Raw genomic sequence first — 17,961 nt, forward strand, 5'->3', positions numbered from 1 at the left:
ACAGTACAGGATTCCTATGCCAGCAGAGTATGACTATTCTGTCTTGCACACTGGTTTTTCTATAGCAGTATGATATGTCAATGTATTCTTTGCTAAAGAGAACTTTCTGTCAACAATCAGTGTTTCATTGGCATTAATGTGCAGTAAAAGACAACGAAGCATGACTCAATTAAACCACCAAATACTGCATTTAAATAACATTAACCCCTGACATTTTAAAAGAACAGTGCAGGATTTTAGCTGCATGACTCTTGTTAAGGTCAGTGCTTTAATATATACAGCTTCCCACCCCAAATGTCTGACATAAATTTGTTTCCATAAGCCAATTGAGAATGAAGCCTGAAACCAGGATTTATCTACAACAGCAAACATTACAACTAAGATTTATCCCATGCTATTGTTCATGGGAATAAATTTTATTAACCTTCACATGGTGTTGAGGTAGGAAAGGATTTAATATTTAATTCACAATTCTCTTGCTTTTGTTTTGATAATTACCTTGTGGACTGAGGCTTACAAATTATTTTCAAAAGCTTTTTAGTCAGCAAAAATCTCAAATGCTATATATATGAATGTCACAGCATACAGTGTAGCTTTGGGTTCCTCCCCATATGAGCCAGTAGAATCCCATGCATTTTAAGGACTTTATGCATGAAGTTCTAATGGCAAGTTAACACAGCATACACTGAAAGTTACTGAACTCTTGCCTGATTCATACAAAACTTACCCCCATTAATTTTGCTATGCACATGTGCCAGATTTTTAAGCCTAACAGCATTTTTCCTGTAACTCATAGAAGGTACATGCCTTTCTTAACTGTACTGCTCACAAGTACAGCATCCATGATACTTGTTTCCACAACTTTTAGGACCACACCGTTAGTGTGGACTAAACTATTCGGATATCTGCAAGTCAGTTAGTGTGACTGCTCTGTGGGCTAGCTGTACATCACACAAAATAAAATGTAATTATTTAAACATAATTAGCATTGCTTTATTTTTGAACAATCTCCCTGTTATCATCATGCAGTGGAAGATTAAAAATTTTGTTTACCAAGAAAAAGAAAGGATACTTATACAATAATGGTGACAATACTTGTCCTTAAAATCTAATCTTTAAATCTAATGTTTTAATTTAATGTCTTCTATTTTTTAATTACTTTCATGGAATTAGTCAAAACAAAGTCCAACCTTTTATGAAGCTTTTATTGGGCACAGAAGAGCCATGAAAAGGCAATCTGACATCAGATAATTTTTATTACTATTAGCCTATGAAGAGATATGGAACGTGGTACAATAGAGGTGGTAAATAAAGAACTGAAGAAAAATTATTCACTGGATCTCCTCATCTCCTGCTGAGCACTCCTTGGAAACAATTCAGTTTTCAGACACTTCCTCATATTCTGCTTTGTCCTTGTTCAATTTTATTCATTAGGTACTGGACACCAGAAATAGCAGACAAAGATTCAGTTTCATATGCATAGCTGAATGGCTGGTTCGTAAAGCACTAAACTGCAATACATAAAATTACATAAATTGTCCAAATTCCTACATGATGCTCCCCGTGACAGCAATCAGAACCATGTTAGCATGACAAAGAGCACGTCACCTTCCATCTCCCATTGAAGGATAATTTGCAGAGACCTAAGTGAAAGTCACATCTAAATCTGTAAAACTGAAGTCATAGTATAGTCAGAAGAAAGACTATAAGAAAATTATTTCTCCAGTTTCAATTTTGTACATAAAGATGTTAAATAATTTATGCAAAAATCACTGCAGGTTCCACTGGTTTAGTTGAATACTCAGCAAAGAGGAAAGAAGACACTTTCTGAGTAAACACTGAGGTACGTTTTTAGGCCATGTGGAGAGTATAATGCAAAATGATTGTCCAAAAACAATCAGATTACAAAGCCCAAAGTCAAGTCAAGTTAGACAAAATCTAGTAATTTCATACTGGGCAACATTAAAAGATCAGAAAGAATGTCCTAATAGATTCCTTCATTAGTTTGGATTTCAAGGCCAAGCAACAACAGAATGGAGAAAGAAATGCTGAGTAAGCTTGGTGTTCCATCACCAGCAGTAGCAGAGGTGCTCTTCACATATAGATTTCATCCAAACTCTGAAGCTGCCAGGGGCTTTTAGGGGTTTATTCATTGGAGAGTAATCAAAGAACTACAAAAAACATCAGGAGAAAAATGCTACTAAAGCAATTTTGTATATCAGAAAAGAGTTTAAATATTTTTAGGAGCTTAGTTATAGCGCATGCAAATTCATCTTAAATTTAAAGCACTGGAAAACCTTTCAAGTACAGAATAACTGCAGAATGATCAGATGCTCTTATAAATGATCAAATGATCAGACTGACCTAATTGACAAAGAGGTTATATAAAATGTTGCCTTTCACTTAATCCAGGGCTTTAGCTGTGTTTGGAAACTTGGAGAGTCCTTTACAAAATAAAATGTCCTGCTTGTTGAGTAAAGAATTATGGACTAGATACATGGACAGTAAGTCAGCTGCAGAACTGCCTGAACTGGTGAGCTCAAAGGATGGTGATCAGTGCCACAAAGTCACCTGGAGGCCAGTCACTAGAGGTGTACCCCAAGGATCAATATGGGGACCAATACAGACTCATAACTTAATGGCCTGGATAATGGGAGCCACTGCAAAATCCACAAGTTTGCAGATGACACTAAACTGGGAGAAGTGGTTGACAGATCAGAAGGATTTGCTGCCATCCAGAGGGACTTTGGACAGACCAGAAAAGGTCTGATAGGAACTTGATTAAATTCAAGTAAAGAGAAGAAAGGCTGCTCTGCCTGGGGAGAACTACCTCCAGCACCAGGTCAGGATGGGGACCCGAGACTGACTGGGGACCAACTGTCTGGGGAGTAGTTTGGCAGGTCTTCCTGTTTACCGTGAGGCAGAAATGTGCCCTGGCGGCGAAGCAGGCAACAGCCCTTTTGGGCTGCATCAGGAAGGGAGCTGCCAGCAAGTCAAGAGAGGCAATCTTTCCCCTCTATCCAGCATTGGTGACACTGTATCTGCAGTAATGGCTCCAGTCCAGACCTCCCCATGAGAGGGACGGAAATATAGGAGTGAGTCCAGTGAAAGACCAAAAAAGATGACTAATAAAATAACTGAAGCATAATCTCTTCCCGTAAGAGAAGAGGCTGAGAGAGCTGTGATTTTTTTAGCTTGTAGAAGAGAAGGCTCAGGGAGATCTTACCAACTTGTGTAAATACCTGTAAAGAATATGTAGCCACACTATCCTCTGTGGTGTCTAGTGACAGGACAAAAGGCAATATTCAGCAACCTGTTGTAGCTGACTGTATTCTAAGCAGGGTTACTTCGAGCTTCAGAGCCTTGAAATTTCAGCTCCCTCGGTTTCACTTGGTAAAAGCATTCAAAATCTTTTACAATGGAGGATACTCCCATAAATTCCTCTTCAGCTACATTCATTGAATTCTGCTGAATTCTCAAATAGCTGTGGGAGACAGGAGCCAAAAAAACCCTTCCTGTACTACTAGTGTAGTAGGAATTGCTTAGAGTATGTGGAGTGTCAGTCCAACAACCAAAATCTTTGCTGAGAAAGATATACATATGTGTGCACACAGGCACGAACACAACTTGTACTAAGACCTATAAAACCAACTGCAGGGGAAACGAATATATTATACAGTCTGTTTTCAGACATATGTTGCTTGGTGGGTAAACAAATTAATATTAATTTTGAGACTGACCAGAAAGCAAATAATTTGTTGCACCACATTCAAAAACCATGGAGATAATTTTAACCCCACCAAATACGGCCTTTCTTCTAAGAAAACTAGTTGTTCTCATGAAGGAGTGCTGAGATGAAGCTAAGATTATACAAGTGGAACTAGTCCTCTTAAAATTCCAGGCTAAAAATTAAAAGCTTTGAAAGTAAGGATCAAGATGTAAAGCTCTGTAATTTTCAAAGCAAGGCAGAGCAGATGGTACAAAATAGGATGGTGTGTTGAAAGCTACTGTTACTGTACTGTCTTGCCACATTCTATACAAGCATGACTTTTATTGTGTCCCCAAAAGATAGGGAAAAATATGCTTTGGTAAGCTACAAACTACATTTGTAAACTATTAACAGGGAATCTTTTATTTATTTGGAATTTATCTCAAATTTCACTTCACCAAATGCAAGAAAAAGCAACTCAGGAATATCACACTAAAGATAATGCAGTTTACTACTCTCAGCTTCTTTACAAGGTAAGAAAGAGGAGATTTTGATTACAAATGGGACCTCTGACAGCCAAATAAAATGTATTTCAAAGTCCTTCCAAGTAGATAGCTTTAAGAGAAATGGTATGTAACTCACAGTTAGCCTATATTTGAATAGAGTGAATGAGGTAGATGTTCTCCTTAAATGAAAACTTACAAACTAGTTCTTGGGAGAAATGATAGCTTGTTAGATCATCCTATTAACTACACTCAGTTTGCCATTGTTATGGTCCCTGTGAAATCACATAAACCCATGCCTGGAGCTGTAACTAGAGGAGATACTCCTAATCTCAGTAAGATACAGATTTCAGAAAGAAATCCTTTTTCTGTCTCTACATGCACAATACCACATAGACTCACAATGATGGGAAAGGTACAAGCAGGCTGAAAATCTTCAGCAGTTTGAGACCACGTAGCAAAAAATAGGCACTTTCGTTCTCAAACTATAGAGTACCATGAGAATATACTTTAAAAAGTGCTTAAATGCATATATACACAGTAGAGAGGAAAATGATCAGAGAGATATATTCTTTTATTCTTCATATTAATAGATCTTTGACATTAAAGTTGGAAGAGCAGAACACAGTACTTGTGGTGCCTTTAAGAACAGTCACTGTCATGAAAGAGTGGAGCCAACTCACTTGGAGGAAAATGAAACTTCTTTCCTCAGTATTCAAGACTAAATACATAAAGAAAATGAATGTTCTTCCTCTGTCAGCTGACTCTTTCATGTAAGAGTTCTTCAGGATTTATTATTTGGGATTTCATGGCTCTGTATTGTTATAAAAACATACATGCACAACAAGGCTATGAGCAATGGACTGCACAATAGAGAATACCTGAACATTTGAAGGTCCCTTAGATTGAAGGTCTTCCCTTGAAAATTAAAAGGCCTATTAGGAGTGCCTTGGTTTGTTCAGCCTGGAGAAGACTGAGGGGATACCTCATTGCAGTTACAACTTCCTCAAGAGGGAAAGAGGAGGGGCAGGCACTGACGTCCTCTCTGTAGGGACCACTGACAGGACGCAAGAGAACTGAAGGCTTGAAGTTGTGTCAGGAGAGGTTTAGGTTGGTTATCAAGGAAAGGATTTTTTCATCCAGAGGATGGCTGAGTACTGGAACAGGCTCCCCTGGGAAGCAGTCACAGCACCAGCCCAGGAGACTTCCAAGACTTCCAACAGACAAGAAACTGTTACTCATGGGATTGTCCTGTGCAGAGCTAGGATTTGGACTTGATGATCATTGTGGGTCTCTTCCAACTGAGGATATTCTATGATTCTAGAGTACCTGAAAACAAGGGTAGTTGGAAGATTTGTTCATTTTAAGTGATAAATCATTTATGCAAATATTCTTTTCCATCCAAAATGGAATTTCAGGAGTAGTCATGAAGCTTCAAAATCAAACCCTACATTTGACATATTAGAAGAAATTACAAATTCCACAATGCATAATATTATTTTTGTAATGTATCACTGGCCCATACTGAGAAACAATCTATTATATAGATTTTGCATTCAATTTTTTTGTCAAAAACTACACAGCACATCAGAAGTTAATAGCACGAGGGAGTTCTGTGATTAATATGAAAACAAATGGTATATTAAAGAGTTTCTTTTGTTCTTCATTCACAATGATGAAAATGCTAGGATTTAACCTTTAAGGGTTAAAGAGTTTAATCAATGTCAATGTCTGATCTTCTGAAGGCGATAAAGAACAGTCTGTCTAGTGATACCCAACAGAACATCACTTTGTCAAGCCACAAAGCACCCAAAAGCTTGTCAAGTAAGTTACCAGAAACCTCTTTGTGGTTAGAACTCAGCTCCTTCCTGCTTGACCTATTATTTGATATTTGACCACTTGGTTGCAAGACACTTGCTCTTTCCAGCTGAAATGTCACTGGGGCATCTTGTCAGCTCCCCGACATCTCGGCCTGACATACAATTTTACTTTTGTGTGCTACAAGGCAGAAAATGCAGGGCAATGGCCTTGCTTTAAATTCTGTCAGCATCAAAGATGGGCGTCACTCTTGGGTCCTACCAACAACAACAAAAAAGGAGTCTATTTGAAGGTCAAAACAGCCATTACTTTTTAGTCTTTCAGCTTAAACCAAATACATTACCTGCAACACTGGTTTGGGAACTGTCCTTATAAAGTATATAAACATATCATCAGAAATCCTCTCTCCACAATTGTTCTTCTTTCTTATGAAATGCAGACTTGATAAAAGGGTGAGTTTTCTGTGCCTGCAGGGACCAGATTCAGTGGTTAACTTAACTTGTTCAAATAGGCAAGTGGTATCATGTAGCTTTACAAGGAGCAACCTGACCTTCTCACATTGACCAGCAGTGACATTATTGTGCAGGAAGAGAAGCAGTCACATCATTTCTGTTTTGCACAACCTGCTTAAAGTTTGCAACTAAATGCTTGTCTTCAGTTGAGCTGACAAGAGAAAAGAGGGGGCTCAGTGAACCATGGCAGGGCTGCCATGAAATGACAGGAATCATTGGCATACATTTCAAATAGCTCTCTCAATCCTATTAAAGTATTGCAGTCCTGCTTTAAAATAGACAAGTATGAAACAACTTTGATAGATAGAGACTAAAATGGCTTATTGATTTTTTTTTAAGACTGAGGAAAATTACCCAAAATGTGTCATTCTTTAACATTTAAAAATATACTACATAAAAAATGAACAACTGCAATAAATAAAAGTTTAAAGAAATAACTGCTTTAGTATGCAAAACTGACAGGTGCAGAAATGTGAACGTACAAATGCACATTTTCATAAAACCATAAAATTAATGTAAAAAAAAAAACAAATGCTGAGCTACAATTCAAAGATAGCAAAAAAATTACACTTTAATTGCATCATTTTACATTAATATAATTTTTCCCTTCTAGAAGATTATTGATACTAAGAATCTTAAAATCCATTTTCCATTGTTCTTCTGGGATTGGATGTGACACCCAGGCTGAAGAAACAGATTGAAGACAGAGAACTGTCTCTGTTTTGCATAACACTGTAGGATGTGTCAGGTTCAGCTTGCAATGCTAAAAAGTCTAGGACAGAACTCTGGTCAGGCTGAATTTCTAGCTTGGAGCCACGCTGCTGTTTGAAATACCTCTTGTATCCTGGAATGATAAATAAAGAATAAAAAAATAAAAAAATAAAAACAAAGCAAAAAGAGAATTTACATTTACTGTTAAATTCATTTCACAAAGGCATGTATATGAAGAATTTGCAAGTGTTTGCTTCTTGTTTTAAACACTTACTTTGGTACCCGAGATACCAATAGTCATATTTAATAGAAAGAAGTAAAGCATATTTTCTCAGGTATTCTGCCCAAGTAAGTGTTAGAAAAAAATAACCTACTTTAGAAAAAAATAACCTACTTTAGAAAAAATAACCTAATTGAAGTGCTACATATACTTATAGAGAACTTTTACCCCCCTCTTCATTACAATTATCACATTTCTTTTTAATAGAAGAAACAAATGTTTTTCAGTCTCCTTGTCACTGTTACTAGGAAACACATGCCATGCTAATTATGGAATGTATTTGGTTTTTTTTAAAATATATTTTATCATCAATTGAAATCAAACACTTAATACTCTTCAAATGTTAGCTTGCAAGAAAATGGCCAGAAAATACACACTAAATGTAAATTGATGGGAACATTATTCATATTTCAAAAAGTCTCAACATTCAGTCAAACAGATAATTCAACATTAAAGAACTTCCAGCACCAAAACATCAGGCATTGTAATTTGACAGATTATGGATAATATCAGTATATCAATACTAACAATTCTTTAAAAAATGGTAAAGAAAGACATTCTGTATTCCCCTAAACAAAGAAAAGATAACTCAATGCCACATAGCTCTTCTGCTCTTTACTAATGCACTACATTGTGTGAAACTAAGAAAAATTTAATCAGGTCTTATACTATCTGAAAGCATCACATGCAAAGCATAATTATGGAATAAAAAATTAACACACTGAATGGCCATTTCAGTATCTTTGAGGTTTAGAACACTCTCTTTCGGCATTTAAGAGTGTAAATGCATATATAAACACACACACATTGAGGCATACACCCATATCTACAGACACACAAACTCATATATATCTGGAGAGAGGTTGAAGAGTGTGTATATATTCATATTTCAACAAATCCAGTCTCAATCAAATGTATAAAGACACATTAGTGAAAGATTCCCCTTTCCTCTGTTACCACTGCTGAAGAAAAATCAATTGCTGCCTCTAACATCTACTTCAACAGGTCCCATTGATATGAACTCTTTTGATTTCCTGATTCACCACAAACTATATTGCAGCCACTGTAAACCACTATGCTATGTTAGACCTTCATTAAGAAGTCATACAGTAGCAAATTTAGATGACTGTTTCAAGTACATAGCTAAAATGACGTAGTGCCCTGAGTTTTTCTAACTTTTAGGTCTGACGAGGATGAGATAACCAACAGGACTAGGAAGTAAGATCTGTAACACTCTAGTTTTTCAGTCCTTCTGGGTTCAACTCTCTACCAAATGAGAACCCCTAAAAAGCCAATGCACAAATGAGATCTCAGTGTAACAGCCAACATGAAATGAGATCTCAGTGAAGGCTAATACACCAATTAACAGCCTCTTCTTTGTACACTATAATCAACTGACCACACACAAAGTTTTCTCTAAAATAAGAATCATTCATTAAAACCATTACAACAGCATTGACATACACAAACAACTTGTGATGTTCTAAAAAAAACTTCTATGTGTAAAAAAAATTAAATCAATAAGCTTCAAGCTACAAATAGGTTTCACTCTGGATAACCAATATTGAGGACAAATTTAAACATATTGGTTTGTACTGCTTTCAACACCTTAGTTAATCAGCATACCACAATGAATGAAAAATCTCATGCTATGATTACACTCTTTCCCAAGCTGTAGTGAGGATTTTTTTTAAATATGGCATCAAAATCCCAGTAAAGAGATAAGAAATCAGATTTCCTTTGAGAGATGCAAAAAAATTTATGAAACTTAATGATTGGCAGCAAGTCAATAGACTATGTTACAGTAAAAGCTTCACTGCTGGGGGAAAAAAAAAGCTCTGGTTTAGTTATCTAGAGCCTGTGCTGTACTTCTTACAAAGAATAAAATTCTAGTAATTGAACAGAAGGGAAATCAGATTTAATAGCAATGTGATTGATGTAAAAGACAATTTTTGGCTCTTAGTCCTAAGAACTGTTTTGATCCAATATCTTTATATAACCTCATGATGAATAAAAAAATGCTGAGGTGAGAAGAAAAAATCCTCAGATCTGTTATAATATTCATTTTCTGAACACACACCTTTACAGAGGAATTTTAAAGGCAGTTATAATTTCCACAACAGACCTCTTTCATCATTATTATATTTAAACACCTTTCTAAAACGTGTTTTAAATTTACAAACTCAAATGACTATGCCAGAGCTGTGGTGATAATCCATCATATAAATATGCATTTAGGTAATTTTTCAAAGAGGAATTATTTATCTGAAATAAGGTGTCTGTTTGACACTTTTATTTACCCTGTAAGCCATACATGACTCCATCTGAACTGTTGCACTTCACCAGGTAAATAGATATCTAGGACACATATGTCTAGCAAAAACATGCTTTCAAAATATTTATGTAATATAGTAATTGGTCATGTCCTGTGCACATTTTTCAAAGTTTGATCACCTAACTTTATAAAACATGTTTTCTTGAAGACAAAATCTGAAAAGTTACTTTGTATTATGGAATAATTGCTTTCTAAACTTTAGTTAACCCAAACAATTTTTTATTAGACATGGAAAAGATTTCCAAAACAATTCTTCTCTATTGTTGCTCTGTGACTAACCTACAGTCAAATTTAAGATCTAGTTTAAAGGTTGTCTCATGATATATGAGCTGTTTTGCCACAGTTAAATCTCATTTATAGTGGGTTGCTTTATTATGATGATATTGTGATGGAATATTTTGATACCATCATTTATTATATCCTTATATTATGTTTTTATTGCAATGTCAGCCTACCCAAAAGCATCATGTTGTGATCAAAGATGCCCATTTTGCTTTTGTATATCCATATTTGTGGAATAACATGCACAGCTGGACACTTGAAATTAGAAGACTATGCATGTGTTATGACAGTGGTGCAGATAATTACGTAAGGAAATAAACTGTTACAAGTATACTGTTTATCTTCAATTGTAGGAGAAAAATCTACAGCTGAAGCTGCAAAATTAGTCAGAACAGCTTCAGCCTTCAAAATTTTACTGGACAATCTTCACAGCTTTTTAATTTCCCTCTGCTAGTATGTTATTAGAAAAACTTCTTCCACTTCTCAGGTTTCTCACCACTAATTTTTGTCACTTCAAACTGCTTTCAAGTATTTAGTTTCAAAACACAGTAGCCCAAACTTCTCTACTGCTTTCTACTGACATGTAGCATGCTCCCTTATTAAAAAAGATATTGTTAGAAAATCAGAATAATAAATAGTGATAAGATTTTTGTGCATTAAGGTTTCTGGGTTATGCATGCAATAACAACTGACTTCAAATGAAGTAAAAAAGCCTTGAAACTGCTCAGAATCAGAAGAGACCAAATAAGAGACAAAAGGGCATGAAGATTAATATTGAATACAAGTTATGACAGTTCCCTACCTGTGTGATGGTGTAGGTAATGACAAGTCAGTGTTATATCTCAATGTAAATGAAACAAAATTGTTGAATTACAATGCCAAAATGTGATCTGTAATCTGCCAGAATACAGGACACATAGGTGTGTAAGGATGCCTGTCAGTAAACAGAAATGCAGAGGGAGGAGCCACTTTAGTTTATTCAGAATTCTAGCAACTCCTAAAATCTCTGCAAAGGTAGTAGCACAGTTTCTCAAGAGTAGGAAGAATTAAGTTAAACACAGATGCAGAGAATGGCGGGGGGGAAGTTAGAAACGGTCAATATATTTCTCCACAATTGATTTCTGATACTCACTGCTCTCAGCCCAACTCCACAACATACAAATGCACAGTAATACCAGTAGACAGCACATCAAATGGCAGATAATATTCTTTTCAGCTTCTGCTTCCTATACTATCCTTGCAGCTTGCATAATTTCACTGGTGCAATATCAGTTCCAGTAAGTGTTAAAAAAAGAACCACTGTCTTCAATAACCATTTTGCAGCACTTATGTGGAAACCCTATTTCCCTACAGAGAAAGATGTACATTTTCAGATCATTCACAACCTCCTATGCAGACTGCTATTTCTAAACTGAGTTGCCTTTTGCCAGATAGTGCCAAAGGACTTCTAGTATGCTACGCCTTTTTTTTTTTTCTCTATCTGTTAAAAGTAGCTCCAAGAGCCATTTCTTACTTTCTTACTTATTTGAAATAATCAAATGCTACAAATGGGTATTTAAAATGGAAAGTATTACTTGTGAATGGATGTCAGGGTAATACAGTGTTAGTTACAAATGTTTGCAAAGCAGGAATTGTATGACTGAAACTGGAAAGTGTTTGCTTCCCTTGTCAGTGATCTTGCAATTCTGTATGCTGAGGCAGTAGGACTAAATTGGTGATCTGACACAATGTAAGAAAATGGTAACATTCGGTATAAATTTTAATTGTCAGCACTCCTGCCTGAATTGTGCAGACAATTTGCTATCAGAGAATAATTCAGTGGGCTGCCAGCTCATTCCATACTAAGTCAGAAAGGTAGACACACAACACACTTCGGATGCTGCTAGCCAACAATACTAATGGCTCTTTTGATCATCAAGAACTCCCTCTTCCACTTTCAGGAGTTTTTAAACAAGTATGAGTCCGTAATATAGGGAAATTACAATTTTTTCTTACTTTCCTAATGCTCTTGCATTTAATTCATTCAGTGAAATCACACTCTGGAGGCTCAATTAAAAGCAATTAGGAGAAAGATTTCATTATATATTGCATTGGTTTTTTAAAAAGAAAATCCTGTTTCACTCAAACATATTTAAACCTGGTATGTTTGAAGAACAAACAGGATTGGATGCCATTGGATCCATGCCAGCTGGATACTTTATCTTCAATGTTTTGTTGGCTTAAAGAAAACTTGGTTCTGCACTGCTAATTTTGATGTTTTCTAAAAGTTTTCGCCGAATTCCAGACACAGCCTATGCTGTAAGCCTTTGTTCCAGATGCTTCACTGGGAACAGGGAAGTTTCTCAATTTTAGGTAAATTCTCTGCACGATGATGTTAATACCAAAATATTAGACAAACAAAGCCATGCTCTTTTTTTCATCATGAAATGATTGGTCTATTCTGATTTCAATCCAAGTTTCCAAATTCTTGAGTACTTAGTACTTTTAGAGCTTTGACTGCTTTAGAACTTAAGTTCTTAGTATGTTTTGCCCATGATACCTACCACTGTCTTTCTATTTTCTCATTAGTTGAAGCAACTTCTGGTTATTTATTTATTTGTTTTGAATCTGGGTGGCCAACCCAAATGACTACTGCTTTACATTATGCTGCATGCTGCAAACAACACTGAAAGGTACTCTATGTTTCACAGCAGTGTGTAAGATCATCCCTGCTTTTAACTGATGCCTCTCTTGCTTCCAAGGAAGGCTTTCCTACTATGTGACTTTTCCCCCAGCTTCTCATTGCCTTCCATGAGTATGTCATCCATGGTTCCCTATCAGCACTCCATTTCTTTCTAGCAAGAAGGGGAGGAGGGGACTACAATCAGAGACTAAAAGACTCACAATGCCATGGTAAGGCACCACCTACTTAACCTTTTCTTCTGGGAAAATAGTCCCTATTCCACTAGTTAAAGTGTCAAACTTGATATTCTCATGAGATATGTATTCAGCCATGATCCCAGTTCCTATCCAGTGTGACTGTCTGACATAAGCCTTCAAAGTTTCATCTGAGTTGCATGTATACTGCTGCTCTAGCAGAAAAAGGAAAGAAGTGTATTTACATTCATTTTGCCAAACATTAGCATCTTCTGTCCAATCATTTGAATGCAGAAGTGTTAGGAGAAAACAGCTTAGAGAACAAGGGTTGACACATACAGTGTGAAATCTTAAGGTGCTTGAATGCAATGAGGGAGAAAGTGAGACAGAACCACGTTTCATCTCCCTAACTGTGCTACAGTCCACATGAACTTTGTGACAGGTCTCTGTCTCTCAGCCACACTTCACTAGCTTCTGCTGACATTCAGCTGTCAAGACAGCAACCCTTTACCATGCCCCTAACATGCTCTACAGCTTCACCCAATTAACTCGCTTTCACTTGACATTGCAGCAAAAAGCTTCATAATAGGTGGTCAAGGTGCACGGTGTCTGCTTGCCCTCTAACTGCTCACGCACAGCAAAACGCTACCTTTTTTTTGTCTGTTTGTGACAAACCGGCGCAACTACAATTTAGGCATTCTGCTACTAAATGGAACAAGGACAGTGGACCTTTGCCAGCAGTGCCTTTATTAATCTCTCACCAAAAACTATCCTAGAGCTAATAATCACAGCAATTTTGGCAAAAAAGGAAATTACACTGATCCAGTAAAATACTTCAATCACTTTATACTGTAACAGTAATTTTGTTTCAAGAGGAAAGAGGGGAAAAATTAAGTTACTTACAATAGTAGCACTTAACAACATAGAGGAGGAAGGCTGCAAACAATGAAAGTGTCTTTATGACTCAGCTTTCTTGCACTAAAAAATCTTTAGGTATGCAGAAGATTAATTTTTCCTATGCATTTCTGCCAAATACTCAATATTTTAGGAGTATTTTTAGAAATATGGATCTATATAGCTAGTAATACAAATTATCTATTAAAAAATGGAAATCAACATTTTAAGATTCACTTGATAGCTTGTAGAAAAATAACACCAAACATACAACTCACCGTTACTTTGCTGACAGATGCTTTGAGAATACTTCTATTTGCTCACTAGTTCTCTCAAGTATATTTCTATATAAATATATAGAGTAGGTCAGAAAAGTCCCTTAAAAAGTCAATATATATGTAATAAGTATTGATGACGCTCAAGTGTTCTGTGCTGAAGAGGGTGGAACAGTCTGGATTGAGCACTGGTGTCTGGACAGTGAAATTATGAAAACCACTTTTTAAAGAGACTACTCAGTTTAACACAGTTATTCAGATTAACTGAGATTCAGATTAGCATGTAGGGTAATGCAACTCTGCAGGTGTTCTGACTCAAAATGCAAGTATTTGTATTTTGTATATGAGATTAGCTCAAATAGCTTCTACTGCCCTTATGGGTTTACTACCATAATTCCAGCAAGACAGGGCTCAAAGACTATCCATATAGCCCTTTAAGATTCTGGTTTGCTAAACTACAGCAAGCTCACATAGGTTATGTGTTCTATTTTCTTTCCTATCTACAGGGAAAGTCCCCTTGCACTTCTCTTTAAAAATCTTTGAAAGGGCATTTTTTCCACTTAACAATTTTTATTTTCACAAAGAGAAGCAGACATGTAGAAAGTAGAAGCTCAACATATGTCCTAAGCATGAAGTAAGGAAAAAAAAGAAAGGAAGTACACTGATTAAGATGTAAAGCAGACTCTTCTCACGACAGGACTTTATGGGAAGAACATAGAATCAACCTGTCTTTCTGAAAGATAGTGAAAAGTAGCAATTCATAAAGAATTTGAACTCACTTACCTCTGGAAGAGTCTGCTAATGCAGAAGTGGATAATTTTGCAGCAATGAAGAAAATATAGTGAACACCTCAATCAGATTCCATGTAGGAAAACGGCATTACTCAGAATTAAAATGAAGTGTCAGGGACATGCATGGCCTCATAGTGAATAATATTAGTGTAGATCTTGTAAGTGAACAAGTATTATTTTGGTTCACTAGGTACTGAGATTATAATCTGGTGTTGTTTGTAATCCTGAAATGACAAGAGAAATGCTGATGTCAAGATTTGCCAGCCTTTACTATCTGCTACCGAGGAATAGATCAAAGTTCACTCTTTGGAGACAATGGAACTAGGACCATAAACTGGATACAGACATGGTTTCTGCAACCTATCTGCACCTATCTGAAAAGCAGACTGATTGGAATCTCATATGCAAAATACAAATACTTGCATTTTGAGTCAGAACACCTGCAGAGTTGCATTACCCTACAAGCTAATCTGAATCTCAGTTAATCTAAATAACTGTTAAACTGAGTAGTCTCTTTAAAAAGATCCTCTAGTGATGGAGCAAAGAATGACTGACTTAGACCACATGTTTCAAAGTGAACTAGTGTTACTGCCAATTTAATTTTCTCAAAAATGGAGGTTTATTATTAAAATCATCAAGATATTAGGAGAACAAAGGGCTCCATCCTTTTAGCACTGGCCAATGCATGCAGATTTTCTGGATAGCTACACTGCAGATGTGTAGGCTTCTACCTCCTAGCCAAAATCCTGATAAGAGCTCCATCCCACTGCACCATAAATTAGATTACAGGCAAATTCACTAGGAAGAGGTACATTTGACTCCCTGTAGGTTTAGTATAATTTTCTAAGTTTTGTTTGCTTATTCAAGGCAAGTACTTCCATGTTCATTGATCCCCAGTAAAATTTAGCTGAGGTAACTTCAGGAGGGAATTATTCCTTCTCCTACAGATTACATGCAATATCTGAAGCATCGTATCTTCAACAGAGTTCTAAAGGGCAATTTTATAACAGTAATGATCAGGGAAAACAGTAGGCTTTCCAGCAATATTGCTTATGAAGTATCAGTTGATATCTGAATAGCCTAGGAAAAATATTTTAGGCTCTGCTTCAGTTGACAGCTAATACATAGGTCTTCTGTAAATTCAAGATCCAAATTATATTAACTGGGCAAGGAATCAAGCTTATCAGTTATAAACAACTTGAGTGTGGGTGAGCTAGGTTTACTGTTTCTGTTGGTTTTGGCCAAATCTATATATACAATTATATTTCAGACTGAAATGAAATTTTAAAAAATCTAGTAATTACTTGAACAGTACTTTTTATACTTACTAGATTCCTGAGCAAAGCCTCCAAGAATTGTTCTTAGCTCAGGTACTAGATTGTCTCATTCTGTGAGGCTCAATATGCCGTTCAAGTGAGTCCACTCTAGGCAAATGGAACTAGTATTTCTTGCATACCAATAATATTTTAGATGAATAAACATTAAAAAAATGCTATGGAATTTCATCCTTTCCTATATATTTAACCCAAATGTGTGTTCTGAAAGCAAAGTTAAAAGCAACAAGAAAATCGCCAAACAAACAAAAAAGACACTACCACCACGTGCTACAAACAAAAAAATAAAACCAGCCTAAAACTCAGAAACCACCAACACATACAACACTCCAAACTTTCATCAGTCACGAAGAACATAGAGCAAGATTTGGGAAAGTGTTCTTCAGCCTCTTGGTTTGTAAAACCAGAAAGGTGTAATACAAGTTTAAAAAATTAGGTTTTCTAAAACAACCCAACAAAACCCCCAAAACAGGGATGTTTCAGTAATTTGGTATGCCTTGTACATTCCAGAATTATACCTTCAATTCCTTTACTCAGAGCTCCCATTGAGATTACAGTCTTCTAAAACATCTCAAATTTAAAGCCCAGAAAACTTCAGTAAGTTATTAAATTAAACTCAAAATACTTAAAGCAACAGGATGTTTTGACATATACAAATTAAAACTAAACTGTATGACTTGATGTGTCAGGAAACTTCACAAAGCCCTGGTTAAGTTACAATGTTTAATGTTCAGACTCCCAAAAGAATGCAATGGATTTAACAGACCTTGTGAAAAGAAACTTGATGTCACACAGACTTTGAAAGACTAACAGGCTCCTGACCATAAGCATATAAGTACCATACAAGATGATCCTTCTGTGATCAAAGGAGACCCTCAGTATAACAAAAGCTGAAAAATTAGTGAATTATTTCATTATTATGGTTCTGGCCTTCAGAAACTCTATGTGTCAAATCATCTGCATCACCTAGATAGGATAAAAGTCTTTCAAAGTACTGGTGAATATACAAATTTAAGAGAGGCAAATATTGCAATGTCAGCTTTGTGGCAACATTTACTGAGTCAACTATGAGTTTATGGGCAAACTCTGGTTGAGACTCAGATCCAAAGGTGTGGTGTCTTAAATCAGTGTGGCTTTAGGATTTCTATAGGCTTCTCTGAAAATAGGAATTCTTTTAGGAATTCAAGGAGTTACACCATTTGAAAAGGATGAAATGGAATCATTGCATCTTCATAATGTCACTGCTTTCCTAATATCATCACATGTATCAGGGAAACTCTGCTAACCACACTATTTGTGACCATATTTTTAGTAAACTTTATTATTCACTGTTCATTTTAAAGGTATCCTCCCTTCCACCACAAGGACGGAAAAAAAAAAAAAAAGGGTGAATTGATTGCCTGAGCTAAAGAGGCTCCTATCTTTCCAAATGGTTGCATTTCTAACACAAGTCAAAAAACCCTCCAAATTCTTGTAAAATAGGGAAGTAAAATTACAGTTTAAGAAGCACATTTCTTTTTAAATCAATTTCTTTAACTGAACTGTTAAATAAACTGAAGAAAACAAATGTTATTTGAATAATCAAGATCATTATCATAATAAATCACAATAACAACCTCTGAAGCTGACAGAAAAGCTCTTTACCCTATGGAGTGCCCATT

The 17,961-nt window shown here is 36.0% G+C and overlaps 1 protein-coding gene across 15 annotated transcripts in view; it reads right to left on the reverse strand.

Moving 5' to 3' along the window:
* CCDC171 (coiled-coil domain containing 171) overlaps positions 1 to 17,961 on the reverse strand; it is a 206,358-nt gene that overhangs the window by 41,037 nt on the left and 147,360 nt on the right. For 7 of the 15 annotated variants that reach the window (XM_038125184.1, XM_038125200.1, XM_038125187.1 and 4 more), the window contains one exon: positions 6,361 to 7,386. The exons of 1 other annotated variant lie outside the window; for it this stretch is intronic. In XM_038125184.1, the coding sequence (XP_037981112.1) occupies positions 7,178 to 7,386 (209 nt within the window). In that variant the 3' untranslated portion in view covers positions 6,361 to 7,177. Of the gene's footprint in view, positions 1 to 4,767; positions 7,387 to 14,958; positions 15,191 to 17,961 lie in introns of those variants that run through there. 7 more of the 15 variants (XM_038125186.1, XM_038125185.1, XR_005255448.1 and 4 more) reach the window with 7 other exon arrangements.

This window comes from Motacilla alba, chromosome Z (assembly GCF_015832195.1).
Source record: "Motacilla alba alba isolate MOTALB_02 chromosome Z, Motacilla_alba_V1.0_pri, whole genome shotgun sequence".
Lineage (NCBI taxonomy): Eukaryota > Metazoa > Chordata > Aves > Passeriformes > Motacillidae > Motacilla > Motacilla alba.